The 27,851-nt window shown below is 46.4% G+C and overlaps 1 protein-coding gene across 1 annotated transcript; it reads right to left on the minus strand.

Moving 5' to 3' along the window:
• Window positions 1–969: 969 nt before the first annotated feature.
• Window positions 970–27,773, minus strand: Trp1 (translocation protein 1). The gene is made up of 8 exons (XM_077678055.1): window positions 27,628–27,773; window positions 23,031–23,151; window positions 20,515–20,620; window positions 16,434–16,596; window positions 13,626–13,697; window positions 12,069–12,129; window positions 6,944–7,063; window positions 970–3,693 (listed from the first exon to the last, which is right to left on the minus strand). Exons 1-8 carry the CDS (start codon window positions 27,727–27,729, stop codon window positions 3,359–3,361), a joined length of 1,080 nt encoding a protein of 359 aa, XP_077534181.1. The 5' UTR covers window positions 27,730–27,773; the 3' UTR covers window positions 970–3,358.
• Window positions 27,774–27,851: the final 78 nt, after the last annotated feature.

Below are 27,851 nucleotides of genomic sequence, written 5' to 3' on the forward strand. Positions count from 1 at the left end.
GCGGGACATGAGCTAGTGGGTCGCATGGCCATTCCCTTTTTTCCTAATTATGTAGGTTATTTGAGCAAAGTTTCTAACGAGGCAATCTTTCGAATTAACCAAACTTGTGTTTTGTCTGCATGACCCCTTTAAGCACGCACTCACCTTGGTTAGTGAGTAAAAGTGGGCACAGTTTCAATGATGTGAGTCATATCTAATGCTAGGTTCACTATTGTTGAGGCCCACAAGTCAGCAAGGCTCGTTACTCTACGCAAAAGGTCAGGTGCAATCACTATGACGACAGGCAAAAAGTTTGAGGAAGTTGACGACTGCGCATGTGGTAAAAGTGACGCTCATGTAGTGGACCCAGCACCCAAATCAACTAGGAACAGGATGAACAAGCTCAAATGCCAAGCAACATTGATTGATTGATTGTAGGGTTTAACGCGCCAACGCAACGCAGGCGATGAGGCGCGCCGTAGTGGAGGGCTCCGGATTAATTTTGACCACCTGGGGATCTTTAACTGCACCGAAATGTCGTACACATGGGCGTTTTCGCTTTTCACCTCCATCAGAAAAGCGGCCGCCGCAGCCGGGAATCGAACCCGCGACCTCGTGCTCAGCAGCGCAATGCCTTTGCCACTGAGCCACCGCGGCGGGTACCAAGCAACATGCGATGTGGGAAGCCAAGAACAACCCTGACAAATTTGCTCGCTACAAAGCTTGTAACGCTGTCAATTAAGCTAGAAATGAAGCCAAAAACGATTCCTGATGAAGTTGCTCAACGCAAGCCTCAATATGCAACACAGAGGCAGCTCGCCATAACAGCGCGTAATTAACGAATAAGCATCATCAGGCAAATGCACTTCAAAGCTGAACAAAATGTTCAAACCATATTTTGCATTTAATTTTGCTGCCATGCTTAAAAGATGCCCAGCGATTTTGGTGTCCTGGGTCAAGCTGATAGCATTCATGAGAAAACAAAGTGTATGCATATGTACACAGCCTTTTTTTATTTTCCAGTTAAAATACCCAATTGGCTTGTGACATGACGGCTCTCTTCAAGTGGTGGGATGCTGAAGGAATCTAGCTGGTATAGCAGATGTGCAAACAAAGAATGCCCAAGAGCAGAGAAACAAGAGAAACTGGCCAAAACAGAGTTTCTCCAAATATGACAGAACAGCTGCAGATAGTAAACAGCTTTCAGCAAGGGGGCTGGACTTTCTTCTTCAAATAGCTTGCTCGCAAAACGAAAAAGCTTGCAGAAAAGTGTAACAGCTCAATCACACAATGGTGGGTGACTCAATATGCATTACAAACTGGTCACGCAAAATCTGGTCTTATGACTAATGCTTCTCTTAGACATCATCCCGCTGAAACCAAGGAAGTTGCTGAAAGAGCACAAAAGACCCACTGCTGCCAGACAGCATGACCATTCCTAGTTCGAACCAATTATTAGTAAAAAATGTTAGAAGTTTTTGCATCTTTTCATCAACTATGATAGTCAGTCAGGTGTTCTAAAAAAAAAATCGAAAATGACGGTAAATCAGTTGGATTGGCCACACACACAAAAGAAGAAGTTAGATGTGAGAGCTGTTTAAATTTAAAAAAAAATTTCTAGCTGTTAAAAACATAGCAGAATTCAGCATGTGTAGGTCGGACTTAAAATGAGTGAAAAAGGAAACAAAGCTCATGCTACCACAACATTACCCTGCCCCAAATATAGTCTGCTAAAACTGGCGGAAACGGCACACACGGCAGGAAAGTTTCCGGTGAGGTTCCAAGTTTTGCAGCGTGGTTGACGCCGAGTACTATGCGTCGAGCTGAAGACAAGTTCACACACACCCACACAAAAGCACAAGAGCATGGTGCCAGTCTGCATTAACAAAGCCGCGAAAGAAAAACCTTTATGTCTACCTGCTTTAACAGAATGCCCGAGACAAGTACCTCAAAGTTACAAGCAAAACTGGAATGCCACCTTTCTCCCAAAACTCCCTCAAATGAACAAGCACAGTTGTGTGAACCACAGCAGCACAAGGAATTCATCTAATTTCATCAAAATGGTGTGACCGGTCGTCGGTTCGTGTTGCTCGACAAGCCCACCAGCATCAGACAAAAGTTAACTGAGTACACGTGTAAACTACCACAATAAACCAGCACAAAAAATGTGAACAAAAAAATGCCCCACGTCAACTCAAACATGCATCACACCACTATCGCCCGAGACCAGATTTACAAATGCTCCAGCCCACGAGGTGCTGGTGAAGGGACATTTTCCATACTAGGAACAACTTGCAAACTTTCTTTTGACGCATAAATGTGCTTCGAGCACCAGGTTATCCAACCAGAGTAATTAACACAGTTTTAGTTCATGGCTTGCAGCAAAGGTCTGGCTAGTTTGGTGCTTATGCTGGTGTCTAATGGGAGGCGAAACAAGCTCGATCGCATGTATGCGACATCATTTTATTCTTCAGACTGCGAGAACTTGGAACTGGGCTTAACGATTGAGTGAAATAAATGCCCTGCAGCTGAAAGCCTTTTCTTGGGGGCCAGGTTTTATGGCAGCCTTGGAGTAACCTTCCATGCGAAAGATCCAGCAACGGTGGTGCTTTGTGTGTCTATCTGTTCAAATAATGCAAAAGGAAAGGCAAGTGAAAATTTCGTTGCACTCAAAATCATCTCTTTAACCACCATTATAATTAGCATCCAGGATAGAGAGGGGTGAAAGGCTGCAACGACGTCCAAACTGAAGGAAATGTGAAAATGAGCAAAGACACAAAGTCGCTCAAAAATGAGAAACAACTGACGAACCTGATGAAAAAGTGTCATTACTTTCAATCAGAACTCACAATGTAATTTCTAGAAACTGTGCGTGTCCCCTTGTCTCTTGTTTTGTTCTGGCCGACAGGAAGAGAAAATTGTTTGTTCCCAGTAACCAAGAGAGCTGCCACCAAAGAACGCGAGACACGTAAAGAAAGAAATACTCATAAAAAAAAATCGGATAGTCATGGAAGATTAACCACAAAAGTAATGAACAGGGGGAGCCAGACAAGATAAGATGCAAAATACAATCTCGACCCAAACAAGGCTCAATCACAAAACATCCAGGCAAAGAATGCATCCCAAACGAATGAAAACTCTCCTCTTTCCCCCCCAATCTTCAGCACCCAAGACGGTGAGAAAGACGCATACATCCCACTTGCAAGCACAATGCCATAAACGTCTCAGCACAGCTGAGGCAGGGCACTTTTATCAGCCGCAAACAACGTTCCGACCGCGAGAGCGGCAAAATCCCCCAAGTCCACATGAGTCAGCCCCTCCTCTTCCTGTGCATTCCCAGTTGGAGCCCACCCAGCAAACAGGTGGCCTTCCCGTCGGATCAGGACGTCTTCTCCTTGCCGCCTTCGACTTCGGGGTGGTCGACCAGCTCGAAGCCGTTGCCGTCGCCGTGCTCCGCGCTGGCTGCCCGCTTGTCGGAGTCCTCGCCCGCCGAGTTCTCGTCGCCCTCCTCTGGCCTGCCGCTGTCCTTCTTCTTCTTGTCCTTGCCCTTCTGCTTGTCCTTGCTGTTGCTGCCGCCAGGACCCCGGTACTCGTACTGGTAGATGGGCCGGAAGGACTCCATGAAGCCCACGTCCTCCGTCAGGTTGGGCAGCAGCCAGAAGTGGTGCCGGCCCAGTGTACACGCCCAGATGATCACAAACAGCACCTGGCGCACTGTGGACAAAAAGAGGGCCTCGTAAGGAGCAAAACAGACAGTAGGAGAGGGTGAACCAGCTCCTCATGCGTGGAGTAGAACAACCCATCACTGTTACTCTTGAGGGGCAAACTCCCACACATGAGTGCCCCTATCACCTGTCACTATAGCTTGTATTCACTGGCGAGGCACGCATGCAGGCAACCATGTGAGTGCGCCGTCACTGGTTACGCCCGGCTCCGCGGTATGGCGGTACTTGTCCGTGCTAAGCACACGATGTGTGTTGGACATTCCAAACTCTACTCCACCCGACGCAAAGTAATGCCTCGACTCCAATGTGAGTGCGATTAATAACATCTCTGGTGAAACCACCGTTGAGAATCGGGTTGAAACGGAGCAGACAACGCACGCCGGCGTTTTTTTTTTTTCTGCGGCGTGCAGGCGCAGTGGCTATGTAAAAAAAAATAAGAGGAGCCAAGCAATCTTGAGATTTGTGACTCCTCAGCTTGCTGATTCAAAGCAAGTAAATCCTGATAGCTTGCAAAGTGAGCGAGCTGGGAAGATACCCAGCAAGGAACCAGCATAACCTGCGTTAAAGCTCAATTGCTGTTGTTAAAACGGCATTGCAGAATGAGTAAAACTATAACGCCTGCTCTGATCCAGACTTCCGCCGTGTGTCACACAGTTTGTACCAAATGTACCACACAACCTCAATGAGGCAGTCGTATCCAATCGGGAAGCTAAGCCTTATGTTGAGTTTAAAATAAGGAGCACGCGCCGTCGTTGTCTCCTAAAGTTGTTTTTCCGTTTTAGGGCGTGTACTTGTTATCTGTAGGAACCATTGGCAGCTCCCCCCCCCTCCCATTGTAATCGCATAAATGCCAGAACAGATTACGGCATACACAACCGCAAATGCAGACCAAGCCAGCCGCAAGCTGAAATCTCGCAAGAATGCCCTGCAGACCGAAGTTAAGCCAAAGGAACTGTCTTCCTCCACGTCAACATGATCCTAGCTTCTTAACATGATCGACCAAACACCAATACTCCACTTGCCTTTGCAGGCCTTTTTGGTTGCAGCAAAGCGGGCAGACTCAGCTAGAAACACGTGCCAGAACGTACAGCACAGAAAAGGCGCAGAATGCCTGCAGCCCTTATGGCCCCACCAAAGCTAAGCAGAAGGCCCCCACTGCTGCCAACTGGCTCTACTCTGCCGTCATCTTGATAGAAATAGAAACGGAAAATAAATTAGCCCCGCTTTAGTGCTTACCATGACGCTAAAAGGCCAGAGTAATGTTAGGGAACCGTGAGGGCCGAACCAATCTGAGGTCAGCAACCACAGTTGCCAAACTTCAGCAACGTTGTACGCTAGTAAGTGAATGTGCGGAATTGACAATCAAGGGAATCGATGTGTGCTAGGTTCAAGGTTCAATGTTTGTCACCAGAGAAAGATGGAATGCTCAACAATGTTTACAGTGACGCAAAACGTCTGGTAAGAACAGTGTAGCCTGTGTCCCAAACAATCACTGAGACAAGTTGTTTTTGCACTCAACTAGCAAAAACAACTGTCTTTACTGACTAGTGGCGCAATGCATTGACAAAACCTGTCTTTACTCACACGTTTCGATGACATATGCCAACTAAACAGTGTGTGTGTGTGATAGACCCTGGCACCTCGAATGTTTGAGCGCTCTTGCACAATGGCAACGAAGCATCGATAATAAAAAGCAACGCGTAGTTTTTAATTAAGGCCTAACGAGAATTCAAAGACCACGTCTACAAGTGCTGCGAGCACGTGCAGAAGCTCAGTTTGAATGCCAACAGACTGCTACGATAGTGTTGGCTGCTGCGTCTCTTCGCATGCACCACCACTGCTGCAGTGCATAAACCGGCGATAAGAATCAATGCACCTTCAGCTGCAAAAACGGCACGTACATTTAACCAGTTTCCTGCACAACTGCTTGAAGCATATGAAAATGAAAAACACAAAGCGAAAATGCTATTGCCTCAAAAATTACTTTACAAACACTGTAAAAGCTCGTCAATTCGAACTCCAAAGGGACAGCACTTCAGTTCAAATTAACGAAAGTTCGAACGAACAAAAGTGAAGCACAAAAACCGTACAACGCGATTGTGGAGCAGTAGGTCATGTTGGCAACTGAATGCTCGAAAAAAGGCCACGATCGAAACCTGCCGTTTTCACTTGAAGGAGAAAGCAAGCCCTTTTTTTCTCTAACGAGCGAATGTAGCTAAAGGCGCCCTTTTCGTGCACTCCAAAACTGAACAGACGGGTAGCATTCCATACGGGCACTACTTCCGAGCAATGGCCGCAATGGTGTTTCATCGGCCAACCTCTTCGTGGTCACTGGCAGCAACAGGTTCCATGCTTCCAGCCTCCGAAATGATGCCATCCGTCTGCACGTCCCACACACTGAATGCGCGTCCATATCTACGTAGTCTGCAGAGGAACTGCTCGCAAAAATTCAGCTATAGGGGTTTTAGATTGCTTTTACCCAATTTATATTCCCTGTTTTTCTCTCCTTTCCAGAGACGATGGGGCGTTGTGTGTAGGCAGCGGGGGCCGTTTCTCTGGCCGTGCACCAGGCCCCAAGCTGCCAGCGATGTGGCACGTAGTTCGAATTATCCGTGGCAAAGGCCCTTGCACTCGAATTAACAGACTTTTCAATGCACAGGCTCCTATACAGATTTGGCCGGACCAAACCGTACAGTTCGAATTATCCATAAGTTCGAATTAATGAGCTTTCACTGTACCTTACAATCCCCGAGGTATGATATTAAAAATATCAACAAATCGAAGACACACACTTCTGGACAATACAGTGCTCTCAACCAAGGAAATACACTGTGTACGCACAAAAACCGCAATTGAGGCACGGAATAAGAACAAGACGGGAAAGTAAACTTTGCTTCTTAGGACGACCAGGTAATGTCACAAGCACTGGGGTACAACCTGTAAGCTAGCAGCACCTACTGCGGGAGAAGAAACTGAAAAAAAAAAATGCGCCGCGCCGCCATGAATTAAATTGTGGTTACTATTATCTTGTCTATCAGGAGGTGCCCCTATCATCACCTTCGCTGCCTCGGCTGCAAAGCTTCGATGTCTGCAGTAGTTTCCGTTGTGACATTGTCTGGTCGCTTGTCTGCGCCTGCCGCAATGGGCGTTTCACCTCATATTTATATTCTTGCTCTGTGGCTTTAGATACGGACAGGAACACTTTTTTGGGCTTAGAAAGGAGGGGAAAGGCTACTCACAGAACGCTAGCGAGATGATGATGCCCAGCAGAAAGGCCGTGGCTATGCTCAGGTAGTAGACGTAGTCCCGCACCGTCCTCGGCCACAGGGGAAACAGGCACACGGCCACGGCACCCACCACTGCAAACCATGCGGCGAGCAACCATCAAGCGCTGGCTCAACCCCCTGCCTTTGGCAGTTTATTTCTATCATCACTACGAAACATTACAAAGAACTTCGGGATTCCTCCTTCGATCGTATCTTTCTACATCGTTGATTTAGCATTTTTACAGCGAAACCATCTCCCGCTACGCCTTGACGAAAACTGCATGCGTCTGGGTTGCGTGGACAAAGCTCCAGAGCTAGCTAACGCATTGTAGCTCTCAAGCTAACAAAGGTTACTCATAAAAAATTATGGTGAGATTGGCTGCTGAGACGACCTAATAATTATGCCCAATTTTGTTTGCTTGCCCTAGTAAGCTAACTGTGAAGTTACATTGGTTTTAGAAAATGGCTGTAACTCTTGTTTTATTGAAACTATTCCGAAGCCAATTATATGAGCATTAATTCGGAAATTATTCTGAGGAAGTTATGTGCTTGTGTCTTTATTCAATCATTACAGTAAGTCACTATACATAACTCAATGTAGTTATCCACCAATACAGCTTCAATGGTCTTCCGTCTTCACAGTAGTAGTAGAACAGCCTGAATTTTTTGTTACAGAAACGAGGTTTCGAACAATTGCATATAACTGTATATAGCTCCCATTGTTTATATTACTTTGATTGCTGTACGTATACAGCTACATTTTTTTCTCTGTTCGCTAGGTAACTACCGTATTTGCACGATTCTAACGCGCCCCTGACTGTAACACGCAGGAAAATTTAGTGTCAATTTTCGGAAAAAAAAAAAGAATTTCTGAGTGGATTGAATCATATTTTTGAAGGCGTCATGGAAATTCTGCTGGCCGCTTTGAAGCTGATTTCGGCTTTGAGCCCGATTGTAACGCACACAAAAATTTCAAGGCGACTTTTAGCAAAAAAGAAAAAGGTGCACGTTATAATTGTGCAAATACAAAAATCTTGTAAAGCTTTTTTGATACAGCTTTCAGTCTCGAACTATTTCTGAAATTTCTTTCATTCTGAGGCAAAAAAAAAATTTGCTGAACTGAAACGTGCTAACCCGAACTGGCGTCGAAAGCAACTGGAGCTATTTAGAGGCAAGCACGTCATGTGCCCATTTACTGTGCTAATATGATCTTAATAGGCATTGATGTCTTGTGCTTTATAATCCAAGACAAAATTAGGCTGCCCCATTTTTTGCTTCACGTAATGCCTTCCTTCAACTGTTTTATTTCAACTACGCCCAAACTTGGGGTGCCAAGTTATAGGTTGTATTCCCTGGCGTGGCACGCATGCATGCGACCATGCACGTGCACCGCCATGATTTTGCCCAAGCGTCTGTGTTGCAAAGGCGACGCCGCACTGGTTACGGCGGGCTCCACGAGATGGCAGTACGTGTCTGTGCTGGCGCCTGTTAAAGCACAGCGCATGACAACAGCCAGCTGTTTGATGTTCCAAACCATGCCCCACCGAACGCTAAGTAATACCTCGACGCCAAATACTGTTACGTGCAGCATCCTACGACTTATTTATCGCCAGACACAGTTGAAATCGTCACACGACTAGGTAGAGCTGCAAAAACTTCGCAGTCTACGTATGCATACAACTGCATTGTGATGGACCAAGTCGTGTGCGCATGTAAGTGAAAGCCAAATGCCACTCGAGGTGTCACCTGTTCAAGGACAAAAACAGAAATATTGCTGCAGAAAATCCTGCCGTGCGGGAGCCAAACTTAATTGACTTGTTCAAAGATCGCTTGCGATTTGCCAGCGCCTGTGCCGGTTACGGTGGCTGCTTTTCTGATGGATGCAAAAAGCAAAAACGCCCATGGGTTTGAGATTTCAGCACACGTTAAATATCCCCAGGTGGTCAAAATTAATACGGAGCCCTCCGTTATGGCGCGCCTCATAACCTGCGTAGTTTTGGCGCATTAAACCCCACAATCAACATCGAGATAGCCTCACATGCACTACAGCTGCTACGCTACCATCGTATCTAAATCGGCACACGCGGGAAACGTTTCTCCGGAACCATTACTTTGTTTTTGTACTCAACCACGCATCAGGGGGCGTTCGTGGCGACATCCGTGGTCGCAGGCAACTGCAGCGTCGGCCTGTTGTGCACCGTGTTGCGGTCGTTCGCAGCCACGGTTTCATTCTCCGGGGATGCGAAGTGCTCGAGGACGAGTAGAGCGCCACTACATAATGTGAGTGTGATTAATAATAGATCCGTTGACACCACCAGCGAGAATTGGGCTGAAACGCGGCAGACGATGCCCGGTGGAGTTTTTTTTTCTGCAAGATCGATGCGGGTGCAAAGCGCCTGCGCAAGCACAGCGGGCACGGTCGTGGCGGTTTTCAGTATTGTATTGCCAACCAAAAAAATCACCCGCAAAACTTTTCCGTAAATACCCCCTATAAAGTATATAATTGTGCTGAAACAAGTTTTTATCGTGGCGTTTTGATCTTCCCGGCTGACAGGTTAACTGGCGCACCACAGGAATCCTTTCTCAATCTTGTTATTGTTTTTCTTTATCCAAATAGGCCGCACACTAACGACAATACATTGTACCTTCTTGTAAAATTTGCAAACGATAATATTTTGGAAACTTGACATGGCTACTTGTTGATGTGATAGCTCGAAAGTTTCACCAACAAAACAAGCTGTTTCCACGCTCAGTTTACAAATGCAAGAAAGAAGTTAATAAGTACATCATAAATGAAACTGTTGAAGACAGTCAAGAACAGGAAAAGTCTGCCCGCACATTCAATAGCTACGTGCAGACAACCTCTTGCACTTCAGACACGAGCGTCAATGATTCCCTCCACCCCACCCCACCTTCCCCAAGTCGAAGTGACCACACTTTGCCGGCTCCAGACCACCGACTACTACCCACCTTCTACCCTCTTCCACCATACCTAGACGACCCAATACCACAGCGCCTGCAACTTCTGCCCCCAGCCAGGCACCCTGTGCCATCTGGTACAGGAATGCCAACAATACCCCTCCCTCCCTTAACACCAAATCCCCATCCCCCGTATGAGCAGTGGATGGACTGGCTGTCCAGCTTGGACCTCGCGACCCAGTGCATGTGGATAGAGAGGGCACGAGCAGCCAGCAAGGACCAGGACATCACAGGCTAGCGGACGCCCCTCACCGGTGCTCTCACCATCCTGCACCAATGAGCTCGAAATTAAAGATGTTTATTCTCTCTCTCTCTCTCAGATTGTCATCTGAACTGCTTCTTGGTAAGGTGAAGCATGAAGTAAGGTGAAGCCCCGTATATTAACTGCATCACTGACAGCATAAGGCAATGTTTAGAAAAAGGAGTCACGCGCAATTGAGTCGTGTTTATTCGGATAACAAACGTACCAATGGTCATCTGTTTTCTACCTGCACGTAAAGAGCGCGTTACGGGAGCAGGGGGGAATGCAATCGCAAACCATATCGCTGTACAAGGCATATCTACAGAGCTGATTGCTTGAAGACAGCTGCTAGGCCATCGGAAGCCCCTATTCTCGCTTTTGGCTGGAGTGGCACCATTACCTTATCCTCTGACTGGGCACAGTGGCAACTGACCATGGCACACTAGCTGCGGGCGCGCACTTGTGATTATGATAGGATGATGCGGGTTGAAAACTAAGCATGAAAAGCATTATTTTTGCTTTTGTCTTTGAAGAATTGTGGAAGGAAAACTGCAATGACAGCTACTCACGATGATAGATGACGGCATAGTGCCAGCACGAAACGTTCACGCGATTTCAACTGGATAAAGATTGGCTGTGGCTCTGTCTTGGCGAATTGGGCCTGCGCCTCACGTAAAGACGGCCAGTCACGTCGTTATCACCAGCAAACAATGGCGTCCATCTACGAGTTTGTTTTTGTTTATGGGAGGTGGTGTGGGCGCATGGCGCACGTTTTTGCTGAAACTAAGCGCCCTGAATGTATAAAAAGTTGGAAATAGCTGGCATTATGCTTATTTTATCGTAGAATAAATGTTCAAACCCAGCCCCACTGAGAGAAAATTTTGTTGAAGCGAAATCATGCCAGACAAATGGTTCGTCGTGGCTAGAACTTTGTTGCACTGACTTCTATGGGCTAGCTGACAGGGCTTTGGAAATATTTTGTTGAAGTGGGGTTGAACTGTATTTATATAAGTTAGCATCTGCACATCAGGTGCAATCCACAATTACCCCACTCCTGTAGCCATTGCCGCCCATCCCACTTAACACCTACTTTTATGCTGGAACTTACCTTCTAGCTTCTTTAGTCCTTCAAACTGCACACAGTTGGTGCGAAATTTTTCAGCTATGAGTCTGCCCTCATTCAATGTTGCGTAGTATTTTTTTTTTTCATCATTTATAGCAGGGGCTCGAAAAAAATTGGGCTCTGCCCATTTTGACAAACATTTTGGCTGGCCCGAAGTGGAAGCGGACCTTTCCGCACATTTGCAGGCATAACACAGCCAGAAGACAAACAGTAAATTCCCCTTGATACGTTTCTGTTCATACGATTTCCTGGTTAGTGCGCTCTCAATTGTGAACACTAAAAATTCCCCGTAGTACATTTCTTACCTGATCGTACATTTTCCCGGAGAGTACATTTCTCTGTTGCATTTTTTTTTTTAACATATCAACGAGATTCTACTGCACAAAGATCACCCGGTGTCGATCATGGCCAGGCCAAATGCTGGTGTGGGCTTCGTACTACTGCCAACAGTGCACATTGGCTGGATAAGTTGGCTTGCACACTAAGTTAGTGCACAGTGCCTCACAGCCACCCACACGTATAATTATATATGCTGGTATTCAAAAAAGCAAACGTGTATACTTTTGGCCTGCAAAGTTCTTTCAGGCAACGTTATCAAGTAAGGTGCCGAGGTGCAATTTCCGTCAAGCTTGTGCCCAACCTGTAACTCCCGGACTCCACGTCAAGCGTGCACGAAGGGTCCACTCACCCAGTAATGTCCAGTAATAACGAAGTAATGCCCAGTAATGCCCAGTAATAACGAAGCGTCCACTCACCCAGTAATGTCCCGACAATCCACGCCTTGAGTGGTACCGGATCGTATATCCATACAAATGGCTGTCGCCATGAGCAGGTGGAGGAGAGGAAGGATAGAAAAACAGGCCAGGGGTATGCACAGTTAAAATCTGAACAACAAATGGATCACGAAAGATCAGCAGACAAACCCAAAGCCTTGCACCTCTCTGCAACCAAGCATGCACTAATTAAAAACGCAAGTGCCTTTCCCAACACTTGACCTATCCCATCGCACGAGGCAGCCGAATGATACTTGAACGTTCAATGCGCAAACTACACGTTTGCGTGAGGGAGGGTGTGAGTGTGCCCGCCCTCACGCTCACCGAGAAAGAAATGTACTTTTTAAGACAAGGCGATTCTTTGTAATGATTGGACAGTCTGAACACGCTCCCCAGCAGTGTCGTGTGGAAGATAGTGCAAGGTGACGTCATTATTTTGGTGCATGTAAAAACGCGTTCCTAATAAAGCTCAAATCAAACCAGATAACGATGAGGAGACCCCAAACGGCAAGAGCTCCTTTCTTCAAGGGCCATCAGGAGTAAACTAATCCCAAACTTGCCAAACAGATCGTGTTAGCAAAGGTGCCCGCTGCTATACAAGTCTGCAATTCTGCCATGTTTCAGACTGTAGCGAGGACACACTACATAGAAGCAAGCATTCAAAAATGACGAAAAAAAGCCAGGCCAAACTTCAGTTTTCATATTGAACATTTGCAGCAGTGTCCACCCGTGCCATGCACAGCACGACTGCACAGACACTGCACACCAGAATCACCAATACCCCTGTCACACGGCAAATCTAGCGTCATTCAAAGGGAATGACATTAGCTGTTAATGACATTGAGTTTGGCCATGCGGGTCTACATGGTGAAACAAATGTCATCTGATAGTGATAGCGGTGACGAATAGCGAGCCCGCAAAACCACATAATTAGATTTCGAGTGCATCTACATACATACTATTTTTTTTTTTTAACATAACAAAGGTATATTTTTTTAAATTAAAATAAGAAGAACACCGGTTTAAGTGCCATCAGTAGAAATCACAAGGTGATTCAAGTCCGCAAAAAAAATCCGTATTAGGGTAGCGCGCACATTGGGGACGACATTTTCTATTTTGCCAGTACTTGTTTGTTAGTAGTTTATCTTTGTTTATTCATGAACAGTAAAATATAAGCTTACTGACAGTTTTTAGAAACACTACTCTTTGGTTTATTACTGAACTTTCTCCCCCAGTGACGCACCGCTGCTGTGTCGAGGCTACTCATTTGGCTGCCGAATGAGGTCCCGCTCCTCAGTTAGCCGCTAAAGGTCATTCGCCTCAAATGCCATTCAGCATTCTCGTGCGGCGCCGAATTAACGACATTTAGAGCAAATGACATTTGCTCTAAATGTCATTAGACCTGCCGTGTGACAGGGATATAACTCGGTAACAGATCCTAGAATGTGTGTACAACCGGCCTCAAACCAAGAGACACTTCCATTTTTGCGAGACAAGAAAAAAAAAAAAAAAAAAGAAATTCTAAAAGAATGCACCCACCTCGTTGGCATCCACAAAGAACTGCTCTAAGTGCATGTCCAACTTGAGCTTCTTCTTGATCTCCTCAACTTCCTGAGAATGCAACCATGAATGAGAAAGAAAAAAAAAAAATGGTTACGCAACCTTAACAACAATGAACGACATACCCAACGTTTGGAGCACACAACTTTTACACAAAGTTTTTCTCCCGAAAAATTGATGCAAAAAAGCTGGTGGTATTTCTCTATGACAAACGGCACCCGCCACACTGCTGCCCATATTGGGGCATGGGAGAACAGTTACCTACACTTTGCTGTTCTTTCCACGAGAACAAACATCCCGTTTGAAAGCATGGGTCTCGGATGGCAGTATCTGGTAAAAAAGCAACGCTGTTTCATCAACAGTGGACATCCTCATCCCCGTAACTTGCAATTGTTGGCGTGTGTTTGTGAAGCAAAGTGTAAACATTGCCTCGGTTCGCGGACGTCGCATCAACGAAAACTACTTCAAAAACAATGCCACGCGACTTTTTAAAACAGTGGACCCAGACGTTGCGAGAGTTGCAGTTGGGGCCGTCATAAGGAAACAAGAAGTCATTTTCATTTGCTTTGCATAGCACCATTGCTCGAAGGTAGATTCCTAGATCGCGCTTCGACAAAATATTTCAGAAGGGCAGCATCCTCCACGTCTGCGTATATATTGCCCCTTGAATGCACTTCCGCATCAACGAGTACGCATTAATCTTGGAGCTGAGGGCCTCCGTGTCTTTAAATATTGTAGAAATTGTCGGCTTTGACAGGTCGCGCTTCTTAACTGGGCCGCAGTTTTTCCCTCCCTGTCTTTGCTTGCTGACAATGGCCAACTTCGCTGCCATGTCGACAGCTTTCCTCTTCGAAACTGAAGAGCCCGGTGCACAGCTCGACGCAGTTAGAGCTCCAAAAGAGCGTCAATGTTTCACTTTCGCAGTAACATGTAACAGCACACTTCCTCTGCCAACTTGAAATGGCTGTCCGAAAAGCACTACTGATGAGTGCGACTCGAGGCACTTCGGCTTGGTGCCCCGTGTTTCAGACTGCTTTCAGAGTTTATCAGAAGAGCTGATTAGCCCTTTCAGGGTCAATGACACACATGTACGTCCACTGCAGACACCTTCAAAATGGTCGTGACACGTACATGTATGTCATCACTTGTATGTTTAAAAAGTGCACAGTTTTTTATTATTTCTCTCACTTGGCGTGTGCTGCCACACTGCGGAAATATGTGAAGTTTCTTTGTTGCACTGATGGGTCCTATTTGATTTTTGATTTTGTGTGTGTGTGACGCGCAGGCGTGCAGTGGCTACTTTCAGTATCATTCTTCGGGCACTTCCCCCTTCTCGCGCCCACAAAACATTTTTTTTTAGAATTTCTCTTGTGTTACTCATAAAAAAAACCACGAGTATGTAACACAACAAACGATCTTTTTGTCAGTTTATGGTCAATATTACAATTTTTTCTCAAAACAGATTCGTCCAAAGGATTTAAATCGGCAATAAAAACACTGGCCCTGGGGGGTTGCATTTGGCAAAATATTTGACCCTCAAAAGGTTAAGCTTGAGCTTGGTCTGGTGGCGTTCGCAAAAAAAAATATCACGAAAAATTTCCGAGCGCACGTGAGCGTGTGCTTCGTTAGGAGCGCCCGACGTCCTAATGCCTCGGCCTTCGAGAATGCTCTGCCAGGCATTCACGGCGTGATCTCTTGCGTGCTTTTTTCCTCACCGCTCACGTGTGTTCGCACCTCAAGTGGAGAACATGGAAAAGGTCGCGCTACAGACGCCAAGTTCACAAAGCCAGTTGCCGCCAGTAGCGCGTGCTAATCGGTCCCCTTTGAGAGAGATGGTGAAAGGCTGCAGAAAAAACAATCCGGGCCTGCCAGTCATCGAGAACATTCAGCGGCAAGTTCGGAAATCCATGTGAGGTGGTGCAACAGCCGGGTCTCCGACGAGGGGAGAGGGGCCGCCAGCTCTGCTGCTTCTCCAGCCTTAAACCCCCAATGCAAGCTGCGGCATTTATTTTTTTTTAACTCTCCTACGCCGCCTCTCCTCCCGACCAAGCTGGAGAAGAGCTCACAAGCAAACCTGAACGGAAAGTGCCAAAACTCAACAGCAGATAAATTTAATTGCTCTGCAGAAACTATTCTGCTGTTCTGTCCATCCATGGACGGTGCTAAACAAGAAAGCTGAACATACTCCGCAGGTGCTGTCACTCTAAACACCAATTTTTCGCACATGTCGCCTATCCCCCCGTTCCCTCCCCTCACCACTGGGAGCAGATGTTGCATGACCCAGGGGAGTCAGGCCAACTCCTGACCACCTCCCGGGCCCTGGCGGTCGCGGCGGCCCTGTGGGCCTCCCCCACCCCCAATAGTTGACCCCGATGGACGAAAAAACGTATTCCTTCCTTCCTTCCTCCTCCTAAATCTCGTGTCTCCCCTCCGTGTCTGACAGCGGATAAAATGGGCGGGGAGGGGTGACCTGAAACCCATGACAATGACGTCCTTTCTTAGATGTCGCTTTGATTAAATTGGCTGGCGTCTCGACTAAGTTAGATGGCGACTGGATTAAACTGAGTGGGAAAACCTGTAGTTACACGTTATACAGAACTACATTTTTTCCCAGACCGCAGCACAGAACTGGTTGCTCAAACTATATTACCGTGCTTCCTCACTGCGACTAAAGGGAAACTGAGCAGCCAATCGACTGCTTTGAGCTTGAAAGCGCAGCTGCTTTTTCCAGCAACAATTCATACAATGGAAAAACCCACAAGGACGGCAGCAGCGGCAGCCCTTCACCTTTTTCTCCTCGGCCCCCTCCTTGGGGGCGTCCTCGGCCGCTGCCTTCTTCTTGTCCTTGGAGGCCTTGGGTGTGCTGGCCGCGTCCTCGTCGTCCTTCTTCTTCTTGGGCTTGGTCACAATGATCTTCTTGGCCCGGTGGAAGAACTTGTGCTGCAGCATCCTGCCATAGAGGAAGGTCACAAGTGAGGCAAGCACAAACTTCGTCAGCGATTACTCATTTTATTGCGCTAACTTAGCGTTTCACAAAGAACATGCCAGCTCTGACTGCTGTTCCGGTCCAGTGTCAATCATCATCTGAGGGTGCCAACCCAGAACTTGAACACGCTCGGACTGCAGAAATAGTGGAAACTTCTGACGGGTGTTAGGCCTAATGGCACCTGTGTTTTCCATTTCTGTTGTAATAAAAGAAATTCTTTGGCACTCTTAAGCCTGCTTATGCACTATGAGGGTGAAAGACTGGTGATACCTTTCAAAGGCTTCTTTACTTTGCTTTTGTTTCTTTGCCTTTGGTGCAAATTAATTCAAAAGGCAGACTGGTAACTTATACCGCAGCTTCCCTACAATCATAGTTCTGCATGACTGGGGTGCCTCCATTTAATTCAGTTGCCACCACTGCCACTGGCAAGTGCAGAAATAGTGTGGTGGTGGCCCACTCGTACGCTACTTTGGAGGCTTCAGTTCAAATCCTGTATGAACTGAAATGTGTGTGTGTGTTTTTTTTTCCTTTTTTTTTTAATCCTGCCAGGGGCGACCATGTTCTGCCCCAAACTACCAAAACCACAACAACGGTCGTTTCTCACAGAAAGGGGCACTTAAGTTTCCTCTTATGATGTGAGAATACATAAGCATCACTTCTCAGTGAGTCATGTCACCGAGTTTATTGGTGCTGAGTGTCCGATATTACAAAACACGCATGATGACCAACCAGCCATAAATTCAAACTCGCGGTTCAGTTCTGTTCACAGTGTTTCTTCTTTTCAAAGTAGTGTTGGAGCAAAGACTTCGAGGCTCATCGTTTAGCCAACGTCCCTCCTCAAGTAATGACACCACCTCTCTGGATGAAGACTGTGCTTCGCGGCTGCCCACTAGACAATGTGCACACAGACGACGATATGTCACATTTAATCGAATCTAACGCCTGCCTTTTTTCCGGAAAAATAGGTACCAAAATCGCATGTGCGTTACAATTGAGTAACACTCAAAATTGCGATGCCATATTGCCATCGACATTTCAAAATGACCACTTGACTAAGCGCTGAATGCGTAGCCAGTGCTTCGTAATCTGAGCATTTCTGCCTCTGTCTGGGTAGTCTTTTTTTTTTTGCATTCCTGTGTTCTTACCACCATGTAAGTTCCTACTGTGAACTGTGCAAAGACACGCTGAGTTCCCTCCGATGATGCATTTAAAAGAAAAAGTAATCTTGTGCGTGGACAGCAATAGAAATCAGGCCATGTCATGTGCATTCAGTGTTCTGGAAACTTGCAAGCGGGACTGGCGCAAGCAGTAAGAGATTTTTTGAAGCAATGCAATGCGGAAAGGATTCAGCGGACCAAAGAAGGGGCAATTTCCAGAAATAGATGACCCACTTGCTGAATACATGCAGCAGCAACAACTGGCACAGAGACCCATGATGAACGAGCTGCTAAAGATTCGGGTGATGCAGCAAGCGTTGCTAGGCTAGCATTGCTAAGCCAGCACATGCTGGATAACCTATTTCATGAAAAATAAAGGCTTCTCACTTCGCCAGCAAACAGACATATGCCGGATGTTGCCAGCGGAATTTGAGGAGAAAGCGGAGACTTTTCAGTGGTACATGTTGAATTTTTGTAGCGAGAACAACTACCCACTTGGGCAAATTGGAAACACGGGCCAAACGCCGCTATACTTTGACATGCCCGCTGCCATAACCATGAAGAAGGGTGCGAAGCAAGTTCACATGTTGTAATCTGGCCACAAAAAAAAAAAAAAAAAAAAAAGAGTGACAGCAACACTTTGCTGCACTGTGGACGGGCACAAACTGCCCCCTTAACTCGTATTTAAATGCGACGCTCCAAAACGAAATCGCGCTCCTCAGTGGTGTGATCGTGCGAACAAACCAGAAGGGGTGGATGACCACGGATTTGGTCGTGGACTGGATAGCAAGCTGGTGCAAGCCTGCACACAATGCTCATTCTTGATGCATTCGGGTGCCACCTCGACAAGTGTATCCCGGACAAGCACACCGCATGCAACACCAACCTTGCCGGATTCGGGCACCATACACCGAGAGGCTTGTTGGTGACTGCCACGAACTCACGCCTAGCAATGGTACCAAGCATGCCTCACTGCAGGACTTCACCGGATGTGCGAATAATGCATGGAGCATGAATCCCGTTGTTATGATCGTCTCAGGAGAAACCCCAGAAGTAAGGATGTTACGAAGGCGCCCAGACAGGGCGGCAGCGCTGAGCGCCGCGAAGAAGGAGCAGACGCACTGGTGGTGTAGAGACGACTGGCTTCCCACGCTAGAGATCGGGGGACCGTTTATTATTTACACAAGCCCTCTCCCTCGTTTGCCCCGCGCCAGAGAAGCGGAGCAGTGGCGGGCACAGGCGGCCCCTCACTTGCAGCCTCTCGCTTCGTAGAATACACGAATATAACACCCATCTAACATGATTAGTAAGGCGTTCAAGAAGTGCGCCTTTTTGAATGCTATGGACAGCACTGAAGATGAGATGCGTTGGGCCATTGCGAGCAACAAGGAATTGTCCAATGGTGATGAATGATAACGTACCGTTCAATGGGCACTGTCCTGGACTGCCAATGCGGTGACTATCTTGCTGGCAATAAACAGCACCATTCATTTTGTTGCACATTTAGAACAAACCTTCCTTGTTACAAGTGAGAAAAAGTTGCATTTTTGTATCAAGGCGTGAAAATCTAGTGCGCATGATAATCGAGGACACAGCAGGGCTTTTTTCGGACTGTGAAAAACAGGTGCACGTAACAATCGAGAGCACATTAGATTGGAGTAAATGTGATCGATACTTCTCCCATTGCCGTTGCTGCATTTCTATACCTCAGGTCCAAACTATGTGCATCTGCGAGCTTGTGCCACCTAGTGAATGACAAGGCAGTGGCCTCACAGCCAAGTCACAAAAGAAACTTAGCTTTGGTGCAGTCTGGAACCAGTTTTTCAGTTCTACTAGCAGAAAATGTACAGATGCTGTGCTACGCCGCAGCCACTGCGGCCGGGACCACACTTCTGTCCTTGAGCTCAGCGACATGATGCCTTTGCCACTCAACCACAGCACTGGGTATACAGTGGAACCCCGTTCATACATTTTTCACCGGACCAGGAAAACAAAACATAACAACCAGGAAAACGCAGCAGTGAGGAAACTTTTAACTTGTGACCATGTATTTCTGCAACTTTGGCTTTCGAACCTTAAAAAACTTGAGAATGTAGGATTGCAGCTTTTTGCGATCACTGGAAAGCACCACGCGTCGCAAGCAAGGTCCCTAGCAATGTCGACTCTCTTTCGTGCTGGCTGCTTGACTACTGTGTTTAGTGCGTCAAATTTTTTCTGAAGGGAGAGCACCTCCCGTTTTTGCGACGCCATCGAGGCACGACAAAGTTCACGGTTGCAAGTTCAACGGTGTTCTCAGAGCTTGAAGAGCACGGTGAGGACGAGAGCACGTGCTACTTTTGCGGTGGTGCTTTTATGGCGAACACGCACTTACTGCATTCCGAAGTAACACTTTCGTTGCAAGCGCAGTCATGCCGGTGTTAGCATAGAGTAACATAGGACCATCTACTGGTGGCAAATCGCACCCGCATGCGGCTTCATGCAGTCTGTTCTGTAGCCAAGCCTGGCCAAGGCTCATCAAACGTCAAAATGGTGGTCCGCGCATGTTGCCCGGGCGGCTTCAGAGTGTCAGATTGCGACGAATGATCCGGGAACGTACTCTAAGCCACGACGTAACAGGGAGGATTTTAATACATGGGACTCTATGAGAGGTGCGCCGGGAAAACGCAGCACTGAGGAATGTAAGAGCGGGGTTGTACTGTAACGTGTCGCCACAAAGGGTGCTCACGTGTCCATAAAGTCCACGACAGATTCCCGCGTGGTGAACAGCTGCTCCACCTTGGCTTTTCCTGTGGCCCATGGTGAATCCAGGAGGCAGTCCACAGCCTTGGCAGCTGCGCATGAATGTCAAGGTGTGAGCACAGCCTCACCCTTTCTGACCTCTCACAAAAGAAACAAAATACAAAGTAGATATGGCCACGCAGCAGCAGTGAACCTACACAACAAAAAACTGCGCTCCCGTGTGCTGCGAAGCATTACAAATGCAGGTTCTGTAAAAACAAAAACAAAAACAAAGAAAAAACACCTAAGAAGAGACCCTTTGTGGGTACGCACACAAGAACTTCAGGTGAAACCAGTGATGAGCACTTCTCTGTGCAGCGTAATGCACTCAGTTTTCCTGGAACATTCCGAGTCTCCAGAATGCACTCATTTTGCCACCAGTGCAAAGTTACGAAACAATGTCCTTCGTGGACAACGCTAGAGAACACCTTAAGAGTACGGATACACAGACCCATTAGAGCTCGTATGCCCTCTTAAAGGGTCCCTGCAACACTTACCCTCGACTGCTACGAATGTATTTGCGGGTAAAGTCTATTGTCCCAGCAATCTCCTCCCGCAAGAATTATGAAAATCCGTTCACTATCACCGAAACTACGCGCGATGATAAATCGCGCATAATCGTTCCCTCTCAACTCGACCGTGGACAACGCGACGAAAGCTGCGCGCTCTCTCCCGGAGAGGGGGGCGGCTCGCGGCGTTCTTTTCAGCGGCCTTCGATATATTACAGGCTGGGGCGTTTTCTCCTTTTTTCCGCAACGTAGAGGTGCCTATTTCCAGTCTGGTGCCGCAAAAAAGCAAGCATGGGTGCCTGCTCGCAAGCGCGCGCTCGGGCTGGTAGGGTGTTTCTGAAGCAATAAACATTTGTTGTCGTGTGGTCCCGTTGAAAGGGAAGTATTGAGCTCATCACTCAAACTCCGCACGCACTCAAAACACAAAAGAAACGGCACAACTGTGCCTACAGGTTCAGGCATAGGAGAGGTTTGTACACAGCGCTGACGACGGCGGAAATAGGAGAAATTAGCCGCGAAGTTGACCAGTGGCAGCCGATCGGACAGCCATGGCCTCAATGACACCGTTTAGGCCATGCCAAGGGTGCATAATGAGGAGAACTGAAGAGAGCGCGGTTGGTTTTTCCGAGTCTTTCACAGCGATTTGTGCGCTCACAGCTTCACGTGCACGTGTAATATTTGGCTCAGGTATTCCTGCCACTGTAATCTAAACGTCGCACAGGTTCACTTACACTTCTCAAAGAGTGTTGCAGGGTCCCTTTAAAGTGTGCGAAATGCACCCGAGCAGCCAGCGGAGGACCTCAAGCAATCGACATTCCCTGGATATTTTAAATAAACAATATCCAAACACGTCACGAGTTCATTAAGGATACTGCTTTGTCCCAATAAAAACGACACCAATTTTATCGCAATCTCTAAACAGAAAAATCATGCACCTCTCCGTCTAACGACGACGATGGTTGAACACAAAGCTTTCTTGTGATCGATTCTTTGGTTGGCCAATCCCAAACTGCGAGCATGTCCTACTCTGGAGGTACGCACCACTTTTCTAGAATACCCACAGTGACTCTCGAGTGTGCACTCCGTAAGCCTAACATTTGGGCTTGGGGTGTACTGCATGAATCGGCCACTGCTGCTTGGCATTCGCTTCGACCATGTCGAAATGGCACAGTCAGATAGACACTGGCTTCATAATGCAAAGCACCCAGATTCAATTATGGCCACGGGAAGCGTTTTTTTCTTTCACTTCAACTGCAATCAATCATCATCATTGTCAGAGAAAGTTGGCTTTCCTGCAGGGTGTATTGGCATACAACGGCATCACTGAAGACGACAAAATTTTGATTTAATAAGTGAGATATTATGGAAGACAGATGAAGCAGTAGCAACTCCCCAGCCATCTTCTGTGGATTTCTCCACAACATCACAAAATCTTGTTGAAAAGCAGTTATAATGCTTCAGTTAAACAAAACTGCTGAAAAGTAGTTAAACTGCTGAAAAGTAGTTAAAAAACTGCTGAAGAGCAGTAAACACACTGCTCACCGCCTTTTTAGTGCTGGCCAGTATTATGCCCCTTTTTCCCACATTTTGTCCCTGTAGCACAAAATTTAAAAGCTTTTCGATGTTTCCCCGCGTTTTTTGTTAAAAAATGTCTTTCGTGGGAAAAATGGAGATTAGGAAGTTGCCAAAGGCAGTTCCTTCATATCAGACAAAGTTGTATCTTGCCTTCACAGCCCCTGTTACCCCTCAAAGGCAATTTTTATCTTGTTCTCTGCCCACCCACCCTTCTCTGCTCCACGTCCTGTTCATTCTTTTGGACTGAGAGTGAGTACACAGTGCCTGCTGCCCGGCTGTTCCAGGAATGGCCCTCAGCGGCTGCAAACTATGTCTTCAAAAGGACAGCATGCTCTCAGCAGACTTTTGTCCCCCCCCCTTGAAATTACCGGAAACTGACCATTGAAGTATTCCACCTTGTGGCTCAGCAGCGTGGTCTTCTTGACGGGCAGCTTGTCCCTAAGGTAGCGTGCCACATCGTACTCCACCTTGGCGGGCTTCTCGGTCAGCGCTTGGTCGGCCTGAAACAGTCGCACACGCACTTTAACGACGACCGAGGATGCTGTCCCCAAGTACAAGTTAAGGGGGCACATGGGTCTTTGGGACCAAAAAAGCATTTTTTTAGGTATCACTTTTCTTTTGATTTGCACAGTGCTTCCTCCGAAAATTCCATACGTGGAACAGTACCAGGTACTTGTAAAAGCCATAGATGCCCTATTTCAACAAAAGAATAACAATTTTCCCATAATTTTCCACCTTTTCGCCACGAGTGGTATCGCGGTGATATGACATTTTTGAGAGGTACATCACAGTATGTAGTGCAGCTAGGTAGATTATTTCTTTTGTGCTGTAAAGCTGAATGTTTAAACCATGTGCTATGGGAAGCAGAGTTTGCATTTTGTGTTTCAGTAGTTGTTTAACTAGCATAATTTAAATTGGTTAGCAGGAGTAGTTCACACCTAGAAGTTCGAATTGATGTAAGCGTGTATGCGATTGGAAAACAAAAAAACTGCTTCCCACATTTCATTCTCCACAACTCCTGGTATCTATTCATGCCTTGCTGGTAATCTTTTGTTCAATACTTTTTTTTCACCATTATTCTGAAAAACAATCAAGAAAACTTTAATTAACTTGGAAACTAGTTATCTCACATCAAAACTAATTAGATATATGGAATCAGCTAAAAAAACTGAACACGCCCATGAAGTTTCATCAAAATTGGTTGGAAAGCAAAAGAAAAAGTTCTGTACCACCCCTCAGGAATGACGTCAACTGTGACGTAAACAGACGCAACCTTCGAAAGGAGATTGCGCCTAATGCGCGAGATCATCCGCTTATATCACCTAGTTTAAGTGTAAATATGAACAATTGTAAAAACACTGTGTTCACTAGTTCTCTTTTTGCACCTGCCTTTTCATTCATTGATTCGTGCCATATTTATTTGCTTCATGACACTGGTTTGGTACAAGAGGGAGAATTTCACCTGCGCACCAGTACCGGGCCCATGCAGCTAATACATTTTTAACGTTGCAAGCACATAACATTTCCACTTAAGAAAAAAATATACAAAGATAACAAGCACAATACAGAATATGCAAAATACAGAGTTTGTAACAGGAGACAACACAGAAAGCACCTCGTCAATAAACTAAACACAATATGCCTGTACATTGTTCAATATAATAAATACAGGATTTATAGAGGACATTATAACGAAAAACACGCCATGAAAAACAAAATAATATTACATCGTACTCAGCTGGTTATAAAAAAACTCCAGCAATTAGATTAGCGATGCGAAATCGTTCCATTGTACGCACTTTTAGATTGCACTGAAAAAGTTTTGACTTCGTTTAATGTGAACAGGTATAATATTCCATACTTTAGCTCCGATATATTGCACAGTCCATTTAGCATAACAGTTATGTACTATATGGAGGTTTAAATTATAACCTGATTGAGTTCTTGTATTTCTGAGCGGTGTTATAAATACTGAGGATGGTGAGGCGTTGTCGCTAATATGTTCTGGGTAAGCACAAGCTGTTTCGTAATCGCGTGCAAGTGAAAAAGGCATTATTTCCAGATGCCTAAGGAGTGGTCTTTGAGCTTCCTAAAATACTTTGTGCCGTGCAGAGCAACAACCAATTGCGGTGACAAGGCGCAAAGGCAGCTTGGGTTGCTATTCATAACTTGTAACCGAGTACACATGCAACGAAGGTTCAAACACGAGCAGGCCGTAACCCAAGAGTCTGTCAGCGTGCTTGTGTCATCTATCTTTAACGCATAATTGGCCACCTGCACAGCCGAGTGTGCTAGTTTATAGACCGCAAATTCACCTAGCGACATGAGTCGTTTGGAGGATTCCTACAGGCCTTTTCACACGCATTAGGCATCCGTCTGTTTTGAACACTTCGCAAGAATGCAAGCTTCCTCATCAGAGATGTGACATACACAGCAAACTTGTTCCTTTATGAGGGGAATGGGCAACTAATGCTTATCTCAACAAGCTGCAACCACACTGCTTTGTGAGAGACTTGGCACCCCATTGTGACACTAGCATGATAACATATCATTGAAAAATGTGTGATTTTGATGATAACAATAATAACGTGTGATTGGGGCGAATTCAAAGGCTTTTTTTGTCTTCACATTCGCCAACAACGGCCAAGGCATACCTAGGGGCACCAGCACGAGACACGTGTAGCAATAGTCACATCTGCTTTAGCTTTTTAGGAAGCATGTACATATTCAGCGTGTGGCACGCTATGTTAGCTACCAAGAATGCAAAAGAGGACTGGAAGTGTTTGTTTCGTGATTTCAGTTCCAAACAAAGAATGATAGCAGTAACACTCGGGGACAGGATGCAAGCTTCCTGGATCAGGGAACAAACTGGAGTAGATGATATCGCAGCTGAAACAAAGAAACAGAAATGGACTTGGGCTGGCCATGCAGTTAGACGAAATGACAGCCAATAGACCACCGGGGTGGCAAAGCTGATACCAAGATGGGACTAAAAGAAGGGGAAGGCCATTAACTCGATGGAAGGAGGAAATAAGAAAATTTGGGGGTTCTCAACAGCGCAGGGCAGGAGCAGTTGGAGGTCAATGGGAGGGGCCATAGTCCTGCAATGGACCTGAGTAGGCTGCTGCTGATTATGATGATTAATGGCACTTTACAACCTAAAACGCAGCAAGGTAATGCAATACGGTATACATGGAACACTTTACCGAAGTGTCACTCTCTTAAACAGAGCCTTTGCATAAAGCATACTATACCGAATAGCTCAGTTGTTTTGCCACATATGTAATCATGAAATCTTCAGACAATCTAAACAACCTGTTTTTTTTCTGCTTTGGTTGAATGAAATAAAACTGCACTACAGCTCTCTTGCTATCACCAGATATAAAAGCACCATTACTTGACTATGTGACATGAGGCTCGGCAGCCAAAAAAGTATAAAGCATAATAGAATTGAATTCTTGATTTTTGCATGCCATCAGAAGACTGAAACCTCACTAATGCTTTCAAGAGAGCTTGCAAGTGTTGTGATTCCACAAAAAATGTTGGGCAACAGCAAAGTACTTCGCCAGTTCATTGCAGGGAAAAAGCAACAATATTCAACGTGCTGTCAATTGCAACAGCTTTGTCATTAACCAAATGCATATGCAAACAATGCCCGAGCGTGATGGCGGACGTTACTGCGAACCGTTTCTTGGCTCGATTTGTCGATACACATCTCACTGCAAGTTGAGCAGAAGAGGGCAGACCTGATCACTTATGGAATTAAGCATTAGTAAGAGAAGGTAAGAAAGGTTACCACCCCACAGGACTGTCACTTTGATCGGTTTCATGAGCAGGAAGTTTGAGTACCTGTTCACAATCCTTTCCGTTTTTTATTAACGAATACCGAAATTATTACAGGGTTACAGGGGTAGGAGACCCCGAGCGTCTTTTCCTGCAACCAAAGTCGCCTATCATATTCATTTGGAAAGTAGTAAAAGGCGCGGATATTGTCCTTTACCCCATGCGAGGTTAATCCGAGCTGTCGTTGGTGCACATTATAAGTGATCCCAAAAAATCTGCAGTTTACGATATATAAAACGTTTTTACAATTCAATACGAGGCACACCGCCAAATAATAAACGTTGTTTACGCGGTAGTAGTGTGCTTGAGGCGTGGCGGATTTCGCAGACGTGTACGGAATCCACGAACGCAGCCGCTACCCGCTCGAAAATATGCGCAATCGGGACAGTGAATGGCCACAACGTACGGGTCGTCTATCAAGTGACGACGACAGCCGCCGGTGTCCTTTCGGTGACGTGTAACGTTCATCACATACGGCCCGAACGGTTTCGCGGAGGTTTCGTGCCGAACAACCGCTTCGGTAACACTTATCAGGCACGGCACGGTAAGGTGACAGCCGCTGCAATAACTGAAACAGCCTTGACTTTATTTTCTCGTCGGAACGGCGTGCAATAGCGGCGTGAAAGCCTCGCCGCGAACAAGCCGGCACCCGGAAGCGTCAGCTCTGTGACCTGCCGCGCTCTACATGGTCGCAGGGCGCCAAAGAAAACAAAGCTGTACGGTGAAGCCACCTCAAAAAGTCACCCGTGCCGAGCAAAAATAATAAAACAAAACGAAAGTTGACTGTACCAGTCCGACAACACGCGGGGCGCTGTGAATTCTTGGAAACGGCTCAAACCTGTAGCAAACGAATGTAGAGCGCGCGAGGCCTTGGCAATCCCTTCAAAGCAATGCGATGGGCTGTGACCCAGGTACCGCCTACTTGTAATCACGACACCGTGACTGCCGCGTCCGAAATTCGGCAGACAAGCTGTCACAGAGCAGCGACCCACGGGGACGCATTGCCACGCGTTATAATGCTGACGAAGCAACTGCAGGCTTTCGCTGTTAGAGCGGTATTGTACAACACGTTAAGCTTTAGGTAACCAGACGTTATTTCCGACGGTAAGTATCTAATTATAAGCAGTACTTACATCTTTTTCTCGCTTCTTGCGGCCTTTCCTGCGTTCTACCTGCGCCATCTTGACGTGGACGACGTTATCCACCTGGTGGCAATAAATAGAGCATCGGGGCATCCAAATTGACTTCCGAAACCGAAACACTTGGCACCCAGTTTCGGAAATTTTAACCCGGCAAATGCATAAAATTAAATTTCACGAAATGAAATCACTGCGAATTATAAACCAATAAAAAAAAT

Source organism: Haemaphysalis longicornis, unplaced genomic scaffold (assembly GCF_048455015.1).
Source record: "Haemaphysalis longicornis isolate Haplotype H1 unplaced genomic scaffold, Haemaphysalis longicornis Haplotype H1 scaffold_7, whole genome shotgun sequence".
Taxonomy (NCBI): domain Eukaryota; kingdom Metazoa; phylum Arthropoda; class Arachnida; order Ixodida; family Ixodidae; genus Haemaphysalis; species Haemaphysalis longicornis.

What these genes read in the sequence shown, in the direction of transcription:
- Trp1 (XM_077678055.1), bottom strand. Translation starts at nt 27,729, where the DNA reads ATGCCCCGATGCTCTATTTATTGCCACCAGGTGGATAACGTCGTCCAC. An exon ending in GATTGTCGGGACATTACTGG is followed by an intron (nt 7,064 to 12,068) that starts GTGAGTGGACGC and finishes CATGGTTTGCAG; the next exon opens with TGGTGGGTGCCGTGGCCGTG. An exon ending in CATCATCTCGCTAGCGTTCT is followed by an intron (nt 3,694 to 6,943) that starts GTGAGTAGCCTT and finishes TTTTGTCCACAG; the next exon opens with TGCGCCAGGTGCTGTTTGTG.